Source organism: Leptonychotes weddellii, chromosome 8, assembly GCF_054177405.1.
Source record: "Leptonychotes weddellii isolate Sample4059 chromosome 8, ASM5417740v2, whole genome shotgun sequence".
NCBI lineage: Eukaryota > Metazoa > Chordata > Mammalia > Carnivora > Phocidae > Leptonychotes > Leptonychotes weddellii.
In genome coordinates this window covers 24317838-24338412 of record NC_138376.1, presented here as the reverse complement: position 1 = coordinate 24338412, position 20575 = coordinate 24317838, and the positions used below count along the sequence as shown (strand labels likewise).

At 55.1% G+C, this 20575-nt stretch overlaps 1 protein-coding gene across 1 annotated transcript in view; it reads right to left on the bottom strand.

Moving 5' to 3' along the window:
- SYNGAP1 (synaptic Ras GTPase activating protein 1) overlaps positions 1-19100 on the bottom strand; it is a 31277-nt gene extending 12177 nt beyond the window's left edge. The window contains exons 1-11 of the mRNA XM_081828006.1: positions 19015-19100; positions 15642-15763; positions 13394-13499; positions 7114-7205; positions 6515-6636; positions 4566-4719; positions 4251-4349; positions 2238-2864; positions 1952-2096; positions 1583-1727; positions 1-73 (exon numbers count right to left, since the gene is read on the bottom strand). The exon at positions 1-73 is cut by the window's left edge and continues 73 nt beyond it. Coding sequence (XP_081684132.1) covers positions 1-73; positions 1583-1727; positions 1952-2096; positions 2238-2864; positions 4251-4349; positions 4566-4719; positions 6515-6636; positions 7114-7205; positions 13394-13499; positions 15642-15763; positions 19015-19081 — 1752 coding nt within the window. The 5' untranslated portion in view covers positions 19082-19100. The remainder of the gene's footprint in view (positions 74-1582; positions 1728-1951; positions 2097-2237; positions 2865-4250; positions 4350-4565; positions 4720-6514; positions 6637-7113; positions 7206-13393; positions 13500-15641; positions 15764-19014) is intronic.
- Between the last annotated feature and the right edge of the window lie 1475 nt (positions 19101-20575).

Sequence of the window (20575 nt, the reverse complement as noted above, 5' to 3'; positions counted from 1 at the left end):
GTCCTCCCGGCCCCGCTCTGCGCAGCGCAGTCGCCAAGATGCAAACACCTCCTTCAGCTCCCTCGGGAACACGCTGAGGGAAAGGGGTAGGGAGACAGAGAGAGAGAGAAAGAAAGAGAGAGACCGGGACTGAGCCCCAGAGACCCTCAGCTTCCAGGGAACATGCTGAGGGGGGTGGTAGGAGGTGAGGGTGTGGAAACAGAGTCGGGGAGAGACAGGGAGGGAGGGACTGCAGCAGGAAGACGGGAGGCTGCTGGAAGAAGAGGCCTATGGCAGAGGAAACAGACAGATCAGGGAGAGAGAAATGGAGGGGGAGAGAGGGTGAGGGGAGAGAGACATGCGGGAGAGGGACGGAGGGTGTATGAGAGAGACAAGGAGAGGAGTAGAAGAAAAACAGACACCAGGGAGAGACAGAGATGGGAGAGAGATGGAGGGTCACTTGAGGTACAGGGAGCTCGGACCCCCCAACTCTTCTGGATTCCAGGGAAATGGGGATGAAGGTGCCCCTGCATGATCCCCACTCCCTGCAATGGCTCAGCGCTCACTCCCCCACCTCCCCGTTCCACTTCAGTGTCCCATTGACACCTTAAACTGACTCGTGTAGTGTAAAACAGAGCTCACCATCGCCCCCACACCTCCAATGAGCTCCTCCTCCTGACTTCCCTGGTTCTGTCAATGAGGCCACAGGTCTCAAACACCAGCCTCATGGCCTCTTGAGTCATCCTTGACTCCCCACAGACAAGCTCTCTTCTTCCCAGTCAGTTGACAACTCCAGCTGATCCCTTCCTCAGAGGGGCCTTCACAGTGGGCCCCCTTTCCCCTCCCTGCCACCGTCCTGATCCACGTGTCATCCAACAACAATCACCTCCAACTAGCCTGCACTTCGCTCTCCCTACTCCAGTCACTCCCCACACTCCACACCACTTAAGGATTAATCTTCTCATTCGTGATACTTCTTGGCACCAGCACCACTAATGGCATCCCATGACCTACCAGTGAACTCAATCTCCTTAGCCTGGCAGCTGAGGACTTCCAGATTTTAACTCCATCCCCCTGTCCGGACCTCTTCTTCCACTCTCCATTAGGAGCCACGGGTTCCATTAAACCTGAGCTAACTGCTGGCCCCGGAAAGCTCCTGGGCCGCTCACCTTCACGCATGTGCCCGTCCTACAGCCTTCTCCTGCAATGTCTCCTTTGCCCACCATATCCACATTATCAGAACCCAACCCAGTCTTCAAAGCCCAGCCCCGGGGGACACCTCCTCCATGAAGCCTTCCCTGCTTATCCCAATCAAAGCTCTGCCTTCTCTGACCTCATGTTTCCTGGGGGAACCCTCACTTGGCACTTCACACATACTACAGCTGTTCTGTGGCTTTCCATGTTATCTACTCTGTCCCTATTCATTCTGGGTGAGGTCCTCTCAGGGCAGGGCCAGGCCTCATTCCTCTCTGTCTGCTTTACAGCCCCCAGCACACCACTTTGCCCATAACCAGTACTCAGTCCTCTTTGCGGATGGACAGATGGATGAACAGATGAACACACGACCCCAGACCCGGCCCCCACCCAGCGTTCCCAGTCTCACCAGTGGGAGTTGACCACCTTGCACAGGGCCAACTCACAGCACATCCGTAGGTTGGCCTGGTGCTCTGCCAGGCTGGACGCCGTGCACTTGATGGGGTCCACCTCGCAGTTCTCCTCAGACTCATACAGAGCACGGATGAATTCCCCTGGTGGGGGCACAACAGAGGGTGGGCACACTTGCCAAGGGCAAGGAGGGGGGCTGCCTGGGTTGGGGAATCTCGGAATCCCATGGTTGGAGGCTGGAGTCCGGGGACTCTAGGCTTGGAAGCATCAAGCTGAGGAAGGGTGACTTGGGGTCTGGAGTAGCCAGGTTTAGGGTTGGGATGCGCATCTGGTAGGTTTAGGAAGAAGACCTGAGGGTGGGCCATACCAATGGCATCCTTGAGGTATTTCTGACCAATCAGTCTCATGTACTCTTCTATGGCTTTGGTGGCAAGCGTGTTCTCGCGGAATATGAGGTGCTCCCGTTCCATGAACCGGTCCACCTCAGACATGGCCATGTCTGAAAGGAAGTCCTGAGGCCCAGGAAAATCCAAGGGTCAGCCTCTGTACAACCCAAGCTCATTCTGAAGACAGAGTGCCCTATCCTTACTATCCCGCCCTCCCCAGCAAGTGCCCATTCCCAGGTCACCTGTTCCTGAGGGCACAGCACTCACCTTGGCCTTGCCCGTACTCTGCAGAATGTGAACCAGTGCACTGGCCACCTCCTCCTTGCCCTTGACATTCAGGGCGGGCTCCAGTACTGCACACAGCATCCGATAATGGTTCGTGACATACTCTGCAAACTCCTTATACAGCTCCATGGGCAGGATACTCATTGTCTGGTAACGCGCTTTCAGCCGCACAGCTGGGCAACCTCCTTTGCCCTTGCCCCCTGAGCCACTCCCCGAGCCCCCGCCCCCTCCTGAGCCCCCCATGCCCCCGGAGCCCCCGCTGCCCGTCGGCAGGGTGACAGGGTACCACTGCTCTGTGAAGTGGCGCCCAGCGAGGGTGGCCACAGGCACAGTCACCAGGCCGACATAGCCCGCCTTGTCCTTCTTGCGCTTTTTGTCTGAGTCACGGTACAGATGTAGCCGCAGGGCGCGGACAGCCGGCAGGTTGTTAAACTCGAAGTGCTCGCCCCAGAAGACGGTGTCCCCTGAGGCCGAGCGGGGCTTGGAGGTGGTGCGCGCATACAGCATGTCATCCAGGCAGAGCTCACAGTAGTACCGCTTCTTGGGGGGCAGCTCCCGAGCCTCTATGATCCACAGCTTCAACACGTTGTCCACCCGGCGGCTGTTGTCCTGGGGTGGTGGGGTGGGCACAGCGGATAAAGGGGAAGGGAGAGAGAGACAGAGACACCAAAAGGGGAGAGGCAGTGAGAAAACGAGACAGGGTCTCTAAGACAGCAATCATAAGGCCAAGAAGATGTGTACCGGGTTGAATAGTGTCCCCCCCCTCCAAAATTCATGTCCACTTGGAACTTGTGAATGTGGCCTTCATTGAGAAAAGGGTCTTTGCTGATTTACTCATATTAAGATGTATTCATCCTGGATTAGAGAATCCAATGCCTCATTTCTCTATGCAGAGGGAGATTTAGAAACCGGAGGCACATAGAGGCAGAAATTGGACAGATGCAGCTATAAAGTCAAGGAGCTATCAGGAGGCAAGGAAGAAAAAACAAAAAAAAAACAAAAAGAGGCAGGGAAGGATTCTTCCTAGAGCTTCCGAGGGAGTAAGGTTCTGCCAGCACCTTCATTTTGGACTTTTGGTTTCCTAAACTGTGGAAAAATAAAGTTCTTTCATTTTAAGTGACCTAATTTGTAGTAATTTGTTATAGCAGCCCTAGACAACTAATACAGATGGTGGCTCATATATCAGACAATAGAATCAGCATCAGGAAAAATTTCAAAAGCTCGAAGAATAAACCAAAAATAATAAGATGGAATTTGAAGGGGAGAACTGGGGAGCCCTCCAAAGACAATCAGAGATTGATAGCAAAAACAAAAAAAGCGGGTTGTATAAATACGGGATGGGTGAGGCTATATGCAGAGTTAGTGCGAAAGGGCCTGGGGGATGCAGCGGACCACAAGGTCTTAGTCAAGCTCAGGGGATGCTGCTGCGTAAAGAGAACACAGTGTTCGGACTCTGCATGGGTCAGACTGCATCCAGCTTCTTGGGTCTAGTTCTGGACAATGAAAAACAAGGGATTCCCCCAGAGGAGGGTTGCCAGGACTATGAGCTCACTGGAACCTGGGATTCGAGAAGAGCTGATGGAACTGGGAGCATTTCTCCTAGGAAATAGAAGCCTTGGGAAGAACAAAGACTTGTAGAATTTCTGAGCCAGAAGAACTTAGAGATCATCTAATTGCCGTATAAACCCCATTCCCGTGGCAAACAGGGGCTAGGTGTCCAGCTGTCAGGGTGTTGGTGGGGCACTGCTTGCCTACAGGGAAGGTGGATCAATGCTCCATATCTATGACTTCTATGGTAACAGACCATGAGGCAGAAAAAATGGTAAAAGAAATGGGGACTCAAAGAAAAGTGGGGGTCACCTCCTGCTCATCCAGGTCCCCTCCTCCCCAAGCCTCCCTTCCCTTTAGCTCACCTTGCCCCCTAGGCCCCCAGCTTCCCCTGTGGCTTGACCTTTGCCTTGCCCATGCTGTCTGTGTCTCCTTTACTCCCGATACCTTGTTGGGTTTTACTGCCCGTTGTAGATTCTCGATCCATTTGTCCCTTTCGGCCGCGGAACGACAGGCAAAACATTTTGTTCCTGAAGACGTTGTTACCTGAGAGGGGTGGGCGGTTGAGATGGGGCTCCAGAGGGGAGGTGACTCCTAAGCACCCGACACCCCATTGCCATGTCTTCCCCCTGGCCTACCCTCCTCTCTCCCAGCCCCAGAGGTTTCTGTTTCCTTACCATCCCCACCTGTGCCACTTTCTCCAGGCCTCCGTGCCCTCACCCTCCATCATTCCTGCCCTCCCCAGCCCACTAGACTCAGTACCTCAAAACAGAACTCCTGGCCCAGGATGGAGCTATGCACTGGCTTGATAATGGAATCTTCATCCAAGTTGAGCTCCAAGGCCTCGGCCGCACTGCTAGGGCTCAGCAAGGACTCATGCGAGTGTGACTCCTTGAAGCTCTGCATCAGCCGGGCCCTGGCAGGGAAGGGTCAGACCACAGGGTCAGGGCCTCACTCTTCTTATACACCCAGGGGCCAACTCTAGGATAGATACCTGGGGAAAGAGCCTTCTGAACCCCCTTCCCATACAGACACAGACAGAAAGAGAGCTGACCTATCCTTGGGGAAAGACATGAGCAAAGTGAGAGAAGCCAGACCCTTTAAGAAGCCCCTACCCCACCGATTCACACCTAAGGGGCTGTGAGGACTGGGGACACCTGGAACTATCTCAACCCAGAAATAGATCATGGTAGGAAAAAAAAAGAGAACAGGTGGGCCTGGGGCACTTCTAGGTGGGACTTCTAGCTGAAACCAGAGCTTCAACATAAGGGGGGGAAAGTAGAAGTAAAGAACCAAAAGTACAAAAGAAGATGTTGGTTTGGGCCTGGCACACAGCTAGTACCTAAAAAACATTTAATGATTCAAAGAATTAATGAATCCAAGAAGAGGACAAGTTTTCTCAGAATCAGAAGAAAGAAAGAGGGTAAATCACAAGAAATAGGGGAAAGCTGTGTGAGAAGGAAGAGCTGGAAAATGGGGCCTGGGGAAGAGGGGGAGGTAGGGCAGGAGGGAGCAGGTGGGGGCAAAGCCGAATGCAGAAAGACAGAGGGTGAGAGAAGACGAGGAGGAGCAGCGGGAAAGATGGGCGTGGGAACAGAGATGGGGGGACAAGCAGAGACTGCACCAGACAACAGAAGGTAAAGGGGGCTGAGGGAACGGATGACGGGCCACACAATACAGAGGGATGGGATAGTGAGCGGCTGGGAGATGGCTAGGGGAGGAAGAGTGGAGAGCAGTAGGAAAGCGGGAGGGGGAGCTCGGGTGTGGGAGCCTCCATGAAGCTATTTATAGCAGCCCCGTCATCTTGGGCTCCTTTGCCGTCAGCACGACGCTCCCCCGGCCCCCCCCCCCGCCCCCGCGGCCAGGAATACCATGCCCTCACCCCCCGCCCCCCGCAAGGCCCAAATCCAGCTCTGGTGACATGGGAGGGGGCAGGGAAGGTGTGACTCACCTATCCCAACCTCCCTACCTGCCCAATCCTGGGGGCGGCCAGACATGGGGGAAAAGGAAGGACAGGGTTCTCCCTGGGGAGTGACTGGGTGAAGGGAAACCCAAAGAGGGACCCCAAGAAGCAGACAACAGAAGCAAATATCAGATCTCCTGCAACCCCAGCCTCAGAGACAGTACCCTCCGAAATTCTCTGAGGGCTTCTTCCTCATACTTCAGTCCATGATTAACCCTAGAGCTTCCCCTCCCTGTTCTGCCAAACTGTATACCTGTCCCAGCCTCCCCTTCCCTCCTGCTCCCCTTCCCTCCTTCAGTGGACTCTGCCAGCCCCAGCCCCACTCCAACCTGCTGCCATCCCCTCTCACCCCTTCTCCCTAGGTCACACTGCTCCCTCTCCTACCAGCCCACTGTCCCCTTTCCTGGATTCCTTCAATGTTCCCTCCAGGCTCCTCTACTCCTTCTCTATCCTGTACAGCTCCTTCAGTCCTGGGCTACAACCCATCCTTCTGTTGGCCAGAAGAGTCCCTCCTTGGCCTCACCTTCATTTCCCTTCCTGCCTCTCTGCTTGTCCTCTCCCTGCACCTTGCCCCTCTCCTGCTGCTGCCTCTTCTCCATTCTGTCCCCTGGCCCAAAACATCCCTCAGCCAATCCAGGGCCTTCACTCTCTGCACCCAGGTAACCCCCTTCCCTCCAATCTCACCCAAGAACCCCCTATATTGCCCTATATTGCATCCAACTCACCCCACCCACCCCAGCCCCCATACCTGTCATGGTCAGCACTTCGGAAGCGAGGCAGGATCTGGCGAAAGCTGCTGGTCCGGTCAAGTTTGGGTTGTGACTTCGTGCGTTTGATGGAGCTTTTTAACCTCCGGCTCAGGAAGCCTTGCTGGGGTGGGGGGAGATGGGGATATGGGTGGGTTGGGGCAGGGTCAGTTCTACCTACTCAGCCCTCAGCTGGTAAAGAGTCCCTGGATTAAAGTGGGATGGGGGAAAAGGGAAGTCTCTAGAGATGAGGAAATGGAGATTGGAGTCCTGCTACCAATTTGTCTTCCTTTGCTCCCAACGGGTGCAAGCGGGCGCACATGCACACATACGCATACACACACACACACACACCAGCTTGCACACGCACGCATACACACACACACACACACACACCAGCTTGGAGAAGGTGGGAGGTCTGGTCTGAGAAGCAGGGGGACAGAGCCAAGGAGGGGGAAACCAAGGAGGTGGGGAGAGGCAAGTGCATTCTCTCTCTGTCTCTCTCTCCCTCCTGCCCCCTTTCTTGGAATGCTGGGGCTTCAGCTGGGGCTGGAGGGGAGGGGGCCCAGCTGAGACACATCTGGCAGGCGCCTTCACTCACCGAGGGCCGGAAGGGCGCAGCGGGGGCGGCCTCCATGCTGTACTGCTTCCCCCCTGGGACGCTCTTCCTCCTCGAGCGACCCAAGTGGTATTCTGGAGAGGGGAAAAGAGCCAGGAGGGAGGTTGGGAGGGGTCGCTCTTAGCCCAGGTGTCCACTTCTGACCCCAGCCCATTCGCCCACCTCCCTCTGCCCCTCAGCTCCAGCCTCACCTACCCCCCGGAAAGCAGCAGGAAGAGCAGCGGCGGCTGAGAGGCTGGCGGCGGGAAGGAGGGGGTAAAGAACCCGAGCCGGAGCCCCCCGAGGGGGACGGGGTGGGAGGCCTTAGGCCCATGACTGGGACTGGCAGTCAGCAGAAGGGCATGGCTGAGAGGGTCAGTAAAACCCCAGTGATTAAAGGACACCAAAGATCCACGGAAGCTAGGTCCTTGGTGCCCACCCCCCCAGGAAGGGGCTAGCTGGGGGGGAAAGTTGGGTTAAAGGTCATTGCCCATAGGCAGGCTTTCCTCTCCCCTCAGCTGGGCACATCTTCCACCTGCTCCCCTCTCCTGGAACCCCTGTCTGTCTGAAGAGCCAGGGCTGCCTCCCATGACCCCCTCCCTGGTCTGGAGGGGGACGTCTTAGAAGAGACCTGTGAGGAGTGGCAGGAAAAGAAGCCTGGGGACAGAAAATCCAAGGAAGGGGCAGATGGGGGGGGGAGGGGAAAAGGGGCCGGTTCCACGTGCACTGCAGTGGCAGGGACTCAGAAGGGAAGGAGGAGGGAGAGAAAAATAAAAGAATGCAGGGGAGTGGGGGAGTGGGCAGGGAGTGGGGAGGATGAGCAGTGGAGGTTCAGGGGACTCCCAAGTGAGGGTAGGGAGAGGAGGAGGAGGGGAAGAGAATGCGGATGAAGCTCAGACTGCCAAGAGTCTAGAGGGGTGGCAGCTCGAGGAGGGAAGCTGAGGCTCTGCTGCCAGGGAATTTAGAGGGGCCAAGGGGCTAGAGGAGAATGAAAGTGGGGGGATGCCAAGCTCCGGCTCCAGCTCCAGAATGGCTGCCCAGGCCTGGGCTCCCCCCTCAGCCCCACAGTCACCACTGCAGCCAATGGGGGGGCAGGTGCTGCATCAGGGGCGGGGCTACCATCTCCACGGCAACAAGAAGCTACAGGCTGGGGAGGGGGGGACCGGAAGAGCTGCCTGTTAACTCTCTAGGTTCCAGAACAAGGGAGGACCACAGCTACATTTTCACTGTCTGCTCCCAGAATTGCAAATCACCAGCAACTTGCCCTAGAATCAGTCTCCAGCTTCCCTTTGCCTCTAAAACCCAGGTGTTAGAAGGTCTGCCGACAAAAACGTGGGCCCCATGACAGAGGGACCCTTGCCAGACCCTTGGGAACAATGTGTAGAGCACAGAAACATACACTGAACTGTGGGGGTACGTGTATATAACCACAATACAAAAAATAGGAATCTAGGTGCTTATGAGACATACAGACAACTGTGAGCACGGGGGTGCCACAGATCCACATTCTGAGACCTTGAGGCCCACATACTCCATGGGATACATGCTTAAACATATGTGAACACTGCAACAGGGGAGTACACATTTCGACCCAGACACCCACATGAGAGCTGCTGGTGTGGACGTGTGGCCCCAGTCCCTTGGGCAATCATGTGGGCAGCACATTACAGAAATGGACGTTTAACCCTAACACACGCACATACACGAAGTCGGTTTAACCTCTAAGACAGATGCTTGAGTATACTGTGATGCCAACCACAGCAAGGCATCCTGGTACCCCAAAAGCACAAACACCATTCATTCACATGGGAAGTATGACCACATCCACTCCATCTCAGGACAACCTTCTTCTCCCCCAGCCCTTGTCTGATTCCAATGCAGGCACCCATGATTGCTCTCCCAAGGAGGAAAAAACGAGGAGCAAATGCATCAATTACCCTTCTAGGACACATTCAACAATGCATCTAAGGGGTCAGGATATTTTTTTCTTAGTCTCTGCATTTTTTAGGTATGGTTGCCTCACTCTCGTTCCAAAGAACCAAACTCAGGCACTACTTTCATATGCAAGCTCCTCTAATAAAGGCACAAAGACTAACTTTAAATCCACTAAAATTTTGTTTTGGAACTAAAGAATTGGCAGAAAGAGAACAAATTTGCTAACTGGTTTACTTGGCTCTTGGAAGTAACATAACCTTACACATGTTACCAGGAACTAAGATCCATGAACTCACACGTAAGTCACAGGTACATGGAGACCACATACACAAATGCTTACAGAGACTTTCACTACCACAAAAAAGAAAAACACGTAGAGAAAAGAGAGTGACAGAAATACAGGACATTCTGTTATGAAAGCTGCATGCAGTGGCATGTACAGAAAAGACAGCACATACCTGTGTACGCACACACAGCAAACCTGGTCAGCGTACACTGCAATCCTGGGTCTCCATGTCCCATCCCTGCACGATGTATACACACATGCACACACATAACAGCCACCTACACGCACCCGTAACACAGGCATTGTGCACACACCCACACATGTACACACCCCGTGTACACACACAATTGCACTCTCACACACAAACCGCAAGGGCTTGGACTCCCGCCTCTCCAAACTCTCTAATCTTGCCATCACCCACAGAATCTCCCCCTGCCCTCCAATCTGCCAGATCCCGAACCTTCCCTTTGGCCTTTCTTCCTTGTCATACCCAGCTGGCAGCTCTTGAGGGGAGCCAAGGAGGGAGGTTGCCAGAGCAGGATGAGGAACAGAGTTGGAGAGAGCAGAGAAATGGGGGGCAAAACTCTGTGCTGGGGACAGGAAGCTCTAATGACAGTCCCTATGGTGACAGGCCTCACCATGAGCCAGCCTCCATGCCTGAGTGGCCATCCCTCATCCAACTAAGCCTGATCCTATACAGCCTACATGAACCAATGCCCTCTCTCATCTTGCCCCTTACTTCTCTCAGATAGCTTTACTAACAGGCTTCTCTGCTCTCCCCACCCCTCCTCCCCAGCTCCCAGACCCGGTCTCCCTCCATCTCTATCCAGTTCCCCATCTTAAGCTCTCTTATCCTCTTTTCTCCTCATTCTGGCTCAAGTATCTCCTACATTCCCATTCTCCAGCTATTCCTTTTCTCCTAGCCAAACCTCCCTCATTCCTCTTCACCTCCTTTCTCCCCACTTTTCCACTTTCTCTCCACTCCTTTCCTTTACACCTTTTCTGTCCCCACTCCAGACAGACCAGGGGCTCACACCTGCCCAGCCCAAAGGTGTTTCACACATAGTAGGATTCCAAGAAGCCCACTCACACACTCTCACTTCCTTCCCCCACTTGCACACCACCCACATCCAGACACGCCCTGGACACCCGTGCTGGGATTGACACAGATACCCAGGCCAATGATGGAACACATGCAAAGACACACACCTGCCACCAGGGACAGAGAAAATCTTGCTCATGCTGCCACACATCCCTACACACAGGAGACTGACTGGAGGTGAGCCCCAACCAGGGACATGCAAGCTCAGGGTCAGAGGTGACATGTACCAGTATGGCCAGTGGCCGGCCCAGCGGCCTCCTAGGCAGGAACCGGACAGAGGCACGATGAGACAGGACAGGCTTGCACACGGTGCATGAGGAACTGGGCCCCGGGTACCCATGGCATCGACACACGGGGGACACGAGCATGGACACGAACACACACACGGACACACGGGCTGCCGTCTCCACCAAGGGTCTCCGAGACCATCCCACACCGGCCTCCCCCGCGTGCTCGCGACCCTGGCCCCCCGGAAGCCGGTCCCCGATCCCCCACCTCCGCTGCCCCCCTCCAGTTACCATAACTCCCCCCACTCGGAAGATGCAGCGAGAACATGCGGAGGGAGCAGCTGCCGCCGCCGCCACCGCCGCCGCCGCCGCGGCTTCCCCACCCCCCTCCCCGCGCCCACGCACACGCGCGCCCCCGCCCCCACGCGCGCTCTTCGTCCGCCCGGCCCCGCCCTTACCTCGCACCGCCCTCTGGGGGGGTCGGGGGTGTCCCCGGTGGGGGAGGGGCCCCGCCCCTGCGCGGGGGAGGGGCGGGGTGCGGCGGGAGAGGGGGCGGCGCGGCCCGGCTCGCGCCGCCCGGCGCGTTGGGGGCGGTGGCGGGGCCCGGGACGGCCGGGACGGCCGCGCGGTGACGGCCGCGGGAACGGCTCCCTCCGCCGCCGCTCCCGCCGCTGCCGCCGTTGCCCGGGCCCCGCCGCCGTTGCTAGGCGACCGCTGCTGCCGTGGCCGCCTCTGTCACGAGCCCCGTCGCCCGGAGACAGCGCGAGAGAGACGGGGGAGGGGGGCGAGGGGACCCCCAAAACCAACCGGGCCTCCCACCATCCCCTCCCTAGCAGGACCCCCCACCAAAACCGCGGAGGGAACGAGGGGCGGCGGCTCCACCCAGCAGAGGAGGAGCCCTGGATTCCAATGCCCCTCAAAGGTCCGGCGACCTCTCCTGGGCTCCAGCGTCCACAGCTTCAGCACACACCTTCGTGGACCCAGGCCCCCAAGCCCCTAAAGATCCCTATGTCCCTGCATATTCTCCATGCCCTTTACACATTCCATGTCCCCCTGAAAACCCCAAACGTTCACCAGCTATCAACTCTTTCACTAGACCCTCCCCCCAACTAGATATACTCCAGGACCCTCTTCCAACCCCTATTGAACCCCCAACACAACAACCTCCATATACCATCCCCAACTCCAAACACACAGGGATGCCCCCACCCAAAACACAACGGAGACTCACACTGGAGACCCCAGACCCCGAGGACTCAATCCCCATCTTTCTCCTTATTCTATGTGGGCAGAGGTATCAACCACCCTACATATGATAAACATGCTCCGTGAGCATGTGACCATTCTGGCCTGGACACACAGGTATGCACATGTGCACACACACAAATCTTTCCCAGACATGGACATCACACACACACACACACACACACACACACACAGATGTGACAGACATCACACACATTCTCTGTACACACCACTACCACCACCACCACCACCAGCACCTGGCTTTGCCTCACAGAAATGTGCTATCCACACAGCCCCATGGTCAGAGCTTTCCATGACAATGACACACATCCTGGCCCACCCACCCACCCAGGGTCCCAGAGCTGGCCCCCAAGGGCAGTGAGACCTGGGCCTATCAGAAAAGGACTATATATAGGGAGCTAAAGGATGGAGACAGGCCACTGGATCTCTTGGAGGAAGAGAAACTGGGAGCCTGGATACCTGAGGGAAGGGTCTGCTGGTGGAAGAAAGGGGTAACCAGGGGTTGGAGGAATGCAGGAACTGGATCCCTACTCTTGGAAGGGGAATGCAGTGGTAGGGGGCAGTGACAAGGGGGTTTCTGGGGGCTGAGGGCTTCTCTCTGCACCTTGGCTGCAGATCTCTGTTCTCTGCCTTCATCTCCCCTCACTGTTCCCATGGAAACCTTTTAAGCGAACTTCTCAGGAAGACAAAAATCTTTTTTTAAATGACTAAAGAGGGGGGTGGAGGGGGGGGCAGAAAGAGGGAGGGAGGGGAAGAGACAGATGGAGAGAGGGAGAGAGTTGGAGAGACAGACTGAGCAGATAGCTCTACAGACAGACAGAAAGGAGATCATGGGGGTGGGGGGTCTGATGAAGTTCCACCAGGAGCAAAGGGGAGCGACAGAGGAATCAAGAGGGATGGGGAAAATAAGAGAAATCGGAGAGGAAAGAAAGAGAAAGGGGGTGACAGAATTGCAGAAAATAGAAGCAGTTGAAGAGAAAAGGGGGCAAGAAAAGAGGGAGGGCCCAGAGGCCAGAAGGTCTAGAAGAGGAATCAGGAGCGTGGGGGTGGGGCAGAGGTCTGGGGGGGAGGGCAGGAACTAGGTCATTCTCTCCACGATCCCAGACCAAGGGCTGGGAGAGGGGCAGGGGCAGGAACGCTCGGACAGGAAGCTAAAGATCTAAGGAGACTATTTTTACAAGCACCAGGAAAACAGGCAAACTTCGCTGCTGGAGAGGAAAAAGGGAGCGAAACAGAGCAAAGACCACTGGGGCCTCTCACCCACAGCCCCAGTCCCGCTCCAGATCCCAGAGGAGGGCGCCTTCTCCTTCCAGGCTCCCACTCGCAGGATGAAAGACTGTCTCCTCCTCCTCCCACCCCCTGACAGCTCCCTCATTTCCCCGACTCCCCCCGCCCCTGCAGCCCCGGCCACCTTCGGCCCTCTCCCCGCCACTGTCCGGGGCACGAGAGCCTCCTCGGCCGCCGTACCATGCTCGCCGTGGGGCCGCCCCTCCACCGGCACGGAGACCGTGCGTCTCAGCAGTTTGTTGCGACTGGACTCGCTCCTCCGGTCCCGGATCAGAAGGGGGTGTATCTAGGGGATGCGGGGGTGTGTCAGACCTCACTGGCCCAGGCCGTCCCTCCTCTTTCCCTCCCCCACCAAGGAAGGATGAACCTCCCTCTCCACCGGGCCTGCCCACCTTCGGCCCCTACTCCTGCACACTCTTTGTGTCTTGGGATGAGTCGGTTTCTCTTTCCCCTCTCTCTTCAAGTCTCTCTCCCTCGTTTCCCTCCCGTCCGTCCTCCTTTTTCCTCCCTCCATTTCTTTTGAAACACCCTCCGGGAAATTCTCCCAAACCCGACTCAGCTCTTCCCGCAACCCCACAGGAGTCTGCTACTCTGGTAATCCCCTTTCCCCTTGACCTTCAGTTCCTCCATTCTCCCTGCTTTCCTCCCAACCTCCCACCTCCCTCACCACCTTCCCTCCCTCCGTGCCTGTCACGGGGGTAGCAGAAGCTGCATTTATAATCAGGATCTACAGCTTGTCTCCCTCCCACGGCCCGGCTTTCGGCCAGACTGGGACTCAACCTCCCCGCCCCCCTCAAAGGGCCTGGTCACCTTCCCCCACCCTTCATCTCCTTCCCTTGCCCCCCACTCAACCTTTTTCACGTGCCTCCTTCTCTTGAGCCATTCCCTCTCCCTGAGCCTCATTCCCAGCTCCAAGCCTCCAATCTTCTCCACCCCTACAAGAACCACCCCACCTTGCTAGTCCCTAGCTCCAGGTCCACAACCCACCTACTTCCAGTCCCCTGTAGCCCTACACACTGCTCACCTACCCATCCCACCCCCACAGCCTTCCACTCCAGACTCTGGCCACTCTGCTCAGGTTGCCCCTTAGCTTGCTGGCCACTGGTCCCCTGGACTTGTGCCCAGCTCTGTCATTCCTTCGTTATCCCACCCTCTCAATCCTCACAACAGTCCCCACTCTTATTGGTTCCAGTTCCCCTAATTGATCCTACACACCCCCTACAACCTGGTCAAGACCACTAGTGAATCACTCAAATGCCCCCCAATGCCTAAAACTTGGACTCCTGAACCACCTCTTCCTTTAAAGCCACCATGTCCTCCCCTAGACACCTGGACTTCATTCTGTGACCTGGAAGCTCTAGCCAGCCTTTGCACACTCTCCCTTGCCCCTCAGGTCCCTCCAAACCCTGGTTAACCCCAACCAATTCCTAGCCCTGCCTCACCACATCCTCCTCAACAGCGGCAGGAGCACCTCTCACCACCTCACTGGGCTCCAAGGCTACCTATCACTCTCTAAAGCTGGTCCCCCAAATCACCCCCGACTCCCTGAATCACACCTCTGGGCACCCACCTTTCATATCTGTACCCTGTTTCCTCTGATGGGTCCTCCACTGCTGACCCAGTGCCCAGTCAGAACCCATACTCCCTTGGCTCTAATGACCCAGCATGGCCCCCACCTCCCACACTCTGGCTAGTCCCTACCCCTCTCCCATTCCTACTTCTCTAGAAAATGTCCCCTGCTCCCAGTTCCCCTCATTCCCCAGGCATCTCCGCCCTTATATTCTTTCCTGATTGATGTCCCTGGTGAAAGCCCTCCTGGTCTCTCTAAATGCTGACCTTGGTTGGGCACCTTCCCAGTCTTCACCACCATCCACACCAAGATCCACTGACTTCTGTCATCTCTCCTAGTACCCTCCGGCCCCCTCCTGGTCCCGGTTTCCCTCAGTTCCCACTCCTCACGTGATGGGGGCAGGCCTGGGAGTGGTGAGTGATGGGTCTTGCTGAGGTGGGGGAAGAACAGGAGAGGGTTCCCGAGGACCACTTGGGAGGTGATCCCTCCAAAGCAATGCCCATTTCTTGCCACCCCTTCTCCAAGCCCTTCAGTTTCCCTTTCCCATCCTAACCTATCCCACAATATGGGCAGGGCCACAACAGGAGCCACCCCCAAGTCTTCAGAACCACATCTCCTCTCCAACACTGCACATGGCCCAGAAAGATCCCCTGGCCAAGGTGAGAGGATGCTTGCACTTTTGCACATCCCAATCCAAATCTCAGTGGCCACCCTCCTCAGACTGCTTGCAAATGTTTCCCTCTTCTCTGCCTTCTCTGTGTCTCTCACCACTTCACTAATGAGGATTCTCCTCATCTTTCTCTCCACGTTCTCCCATACTACCCAGAGGTCTTTCCCCAACCTTCCCACTCTGCTCACCTCGTCCTCATCCAGCATGAGAAGCTGGTTCCCCGAGATGATGCAGAACCGTGGGTTCCAACCAGGACGATCATATGGGGAATGAACATATTGGGTTCGGTGCATAGGGGGTCCCCGTACATCTGGGGGACAGAGACACACAGAAATGGTAAGGAAGGGTCTATGCACTTAGGAGACAGAGGCCCAAAATGGCAAGAAGAGAGTCCACAAAGTGGGAGAATAAGACCCCACCCACCTTGGGGATCACAGATGGGGGTTAGGCACATGGTAACTTAATTAAAGGAACAGAAGATAAGCCTGTATATCTGGGAGGAAAGAGGGGAGGGGAAATCACTTCACATGGGGGCTCTGTAGACTGCAGGAAAGAAATACAGAGGGGTGGTTCAGGGAGGGGGATTATATCATGACAGAGAGGGTACACATTCAGAGGTAGAGAAAAGTGGCGGTGCTCTCCATCCATATCCAAAAAATGGAAAGATGGAGGGTGCAGCAGAACTGGCAGAAGAGAAGCACACAGAGATGGTGGTGGCAGGGGACTGGGAAGAGGGAGGACATCCAAATAACTGCAGAAGTCAAGCACTTGGAGGGAAGAGAGTGAGAGGATAAGCTACACAGCTGTGGGAAAGAAGGATGGGGCCAGGGGTATAGGAACATTTGAGCATGAAATGCTGAGAGCTAAACATCTGGAAAAGAGAAGACGTGAGGGAGCTTACCTGTTCACAAAGTCAGAGACAGGAGAGGGCCTCTCCTCCTGCCTCTCCTCTATTCTGAGCTCCCTCCTCCTCTAGCCCAACCCTGCTCAACTCTGGGGAAAGTTCTGGTTCTTCTGGTGGTAGGGGGAGGATATGTCAACACCTGGCTATGGGAAGGGCTGGAGAGTGAGGAGGTAGGAAACATGCCTTTGTTTGAATAACAGAGACTGAACTGATCTCTTCTCCCGCTCCATGCCCAGAGATCAAAGATTCGATACTGCCCCCTCTCTTCACCTAGTCTCCATGGATAGGATGAAAGCCAACTCCACAGGTGAGAAACCTCTCCAAGGTACAGTGAAGAGCTTGAGGAAGAAAGAGGGGAAGGAAGAATGGAAGATCCAGGCCTGGGACAGAGAGGGGGGCCTCCAAAAGCTCAAGCTGGGGATGGGGACAAACAGTAGACCAAGCGTTGCCCATGCTTGGAGATGCCCCCAGGGGCATCTTACCCAACTTAGCTGTTCTTCCCTCACCCCTATCCCTGTAAACTGTCTCTCCTTTAAATCCCAATGCCACACACCATCAAAGGGACACAGGGAACCAGGCACTATGGAAGTAAGAAAGAAATCAAATTGGTGACATCAAAGTGATAGAAAATAGGTTTAAGGTATCACAGTGAGAAACAATTTAGAGGAAGCAAAATCAAATTCTGTCACCTTTACAAAATAATCACTGGTATAGTGCAGGAAAAGAACTGGTCGTTAAGCTTCATTCTAACTGAATACCCTGAGTAGGAAATTTTGAAAAATCTACCCCTTTCTGTCTACAAAAATATTCTTCAAATTTATCCAACCTGCAGATCAGAGTCAGAGATGAACCCCTAGAATACAGATAGTTAGAAACCCCAATACTTTGAGACTCACTATTGCAATGCCATCTCAGAGATTCTGTCCGATACCCTCTAGATACAGAGATCACCAGTCCCTAGGCTCTGAGACTGCACACGCTGCAGGCAACATGCCCACTGCACTCAGACTCTGAGGACTCCCAGAGGAGAAATCTGTTGATACATCTAATCATTCTGGGAAGGGTTGGTTCAGGCTGCAGCCCCAAGGAGGCAGGTTAGAGTTCAGGGGACACCTTCCTCCTGGGAGCAGGGAAGGCTGCAGGGAACTTAGCTTAGAAGCAGCTCTGGAAACACACACTCCACACACACATATTGTCTAGACTTAAGTAAGGATGATTCTGGGAGGCAGATGCAAGAGACAGACTAACACAGCTGAGAAAAGGGAAAAATTTACTAGGATACGAAGTCTCACAGGGCTCAGATGGGGATGTCTTCTAGGTCCTGTTCCAACCATCAAAACCTGCATCTTTGCACCCAAATCTCCAACAGCCCAGGAAGTAGAGGAGACAAAAAAAGAGGAATGGGTGGTAAGAGCTGAGGTATTAGGGGAAAGTGGGTAGGCACAGACTTGGAGTGACAAGCCGGGGAATGGGGTAGAGATAGAAGATGGGCTGGGGGACAAATCATAGGGATGGATCAAGAGAAAAGAAGGCAGAAATGAGAGTAAATCCCTAGAGACAAGGGAATATACCAGAAGAGCCCAAGTGGACACGGGGCAGAGGAAATGAGGTGCACCTAACAGGGTTACTAAGACAAGGGGGTCATGAAGGACAGGTGAAGAGGTGGCAGAGATATAAGGGAGCTACCAGATAGAAGAGAGGGAGAGAGAATGGACCAGACAAAGGACTGATATAAGGGAAGGACAGAAGGGGGACTCATATAAGGAACGGACACCATATGGGGGGAAAGATATAGGTGATGGACACCAGAGGAGGGAGGGGGAATGGTAATAGGGATTGGAGGTGGGGGAGGGGGGTAAAAAGTGGTGAAGTGAAGAGGCGGATGGGACCCCTGGGGTTACATTTCACTGGTCAAAGGCCTTAAGGAGGGTCAGAGTCTGGGGCAGGGTCCTAACCTGCCCTCTACTTCCATCACTCAATCTTACTTCTATTGCCCCCTCCCCCCCTCAATAAACACACACATAATTTGGCCCTCCCCCTGCCCTGGTCTCTCCTCCCCCAGACCATTCCCTCTCCTCTCTTCCCTCCATCTGGACCCTCCATTCCCCCCACCCCCCACTGCCTCCCTCTCTCTCCATCTGGCCCCTTCTTCTCTCCCTCCATCCTCCTCTCTTTTTCAACCCCCTACCATTCTCTGAGCCCCTTCACCGTATTCTACCCCCCATCTTCTTTGCTTCTCTTTTCACCCCTATGTTTTCATTTCCCCCTCCTAGCCCCTCTCCTAAGACTTCCTTCTATTTCCTTAATATTTTCCTCATCTCTCAGCTCCCACCTCCAAATTATTTCTGCAGCTCTTCCCCAACCCTATCCCTCTATCTTCCCACCCTTTCTGGCAATCTCTTTCCCCTTCATCATGTTCCCCTCAGCCCCCTTCATAGCCTGTTTCCTGTCCCCTCCGGCCCCTATCTACCCCTATCCTCTGGCCTCCAATCCCTCCTTCCCCATTGCTCCCATCCCTGCCTTCTCGGTCCTCCTCTCTCTCCCTCCATTTCAACTGCTCCCCTCCCTGGCCCCAGCTCTGCTCCCCCCCCCCCGCCCCTGCCCCTCCCCCTCTTGCCCCCCCCCAACTGGCCCTCCCCCTCCCCTCCCCACCGTACCTCTGAAGGGGGCATAGGACATCGCGGGGATGCTCCCCCGATGGATGGAGGCGCGAGACCTGCTCATCAGGCCTGGGGGGGAGGGGGCGGGGGGGACGGGGGAGAAAGAGAAGAGAGAAAGAGGGGGAGAGAGAGGGGGAGAAGGAGGAGGAGGTGGAGGAGGAGGAGGAGGAGAGAGGAGGAGAGAGGAGCAGAGAGGAGCAGAGAGGAGGAGAGAGGAGGAGGAGGAGGAGAATAGGAGCCAACGGCAGCAGCGGCAGCCGGGAGAGAGAGAGAGAGAGAGGGAGAGAGGGAGAGAGGGGGGCGGGGGAGCGAGCGAGAGAGGAGAGAGCAGGAGGAGGAGGAGAGAGACTCTGCAGCCCCCACCCCTACTCAGGGAGAACCAGGGAGAGAGACCCCTGACTCAAAAACACACCAGACTGAGAGAGAGAGTGCTGTTCTAAAGATGTAGACCTCAGATCCTGAGACTGAGAGACCCCAGACCCACAGAGAAAGATACCTAGCTGCCCACCCCGGGGACAGGGGGTTAATCTGAGGCACAAACCCAAAATCTAGAGGAAAAGAGACCCCAATCTCAGAAAAAAAAAAAGACCCCAGATCCCCCATTGAGAGAAGGGTCAGAGGTCAAAATGTGAGTGTCCAGTTTCAAAAAAGGTTCTCCACAGCCACAGAAATCTTAGACTCCAGAATCAGATGGTGATTTCAGGAACCAAGATCAGAGACCTAGAGTTAAAGAAAAAGATGAGATCCAGATTCAGAAAAAACCCAGACTTAGAATTAGCTCTTAGAGGATTCCTATGCAGAGAGAGATACCAGACCCCAGACTTATATCTCAGAGAAAAGAAATTGCAGACTCAGAGACTGATAACTCAAGAGATAAACTCCAGACCTGGGGGTTGAGATTGGGGAGAAGGGAGAGGGACAGGGAGAGACACTCATGTAGCTCAGAGATGTAGAATGCAGAGACCCCAAACTCATAGAGAAGAGTTTGAAAGACCTCACAGAGTGATGAGGTCCTGGAAACACAGAAACTCCCAAAACAAAATGGAAACTCCAGTCCCGAGAAATATCCCACTCCAAATACTGAAAGGCCCTACAGAGATCTAGCTCAGAAATGAACTCCAAACCCAAAGACAGATCTCAGGGAGACCCCATCCCCAGAGACACAGGTATGAGAGAACTCTGATAAACGCCCGGTCACGCAGACTCTGGAGACCCCCAAACCTTGAAAGAAGGGGGAACACTGGATAGGGGGAGTGGCAAGAGCCTTTTCTCTGCTGCCTCCTCCCACCTCTCTCTCCTCTCATTGGCCCCTCTCTCCATTTTTGGGTCACTGGATGTGCTTGGGCCCCAGGGAAGTTATGTAGGACAGGTCCTGGCTCCTAGGGGGATGGGTTAAGGGAAGGAGACCCAAGACTCAGAGGTATACCAGTCCTGGAGAGTTAAATAGGAGGGGGAGGGGTAAGGGACAAAAGCACCATCACTACTTCCTGGTGTCTCCATATCCCCAACCTAAAGCTCGCTCCCCTCCCCCCCCCCCCCCCGCATTCACCACCAGTCT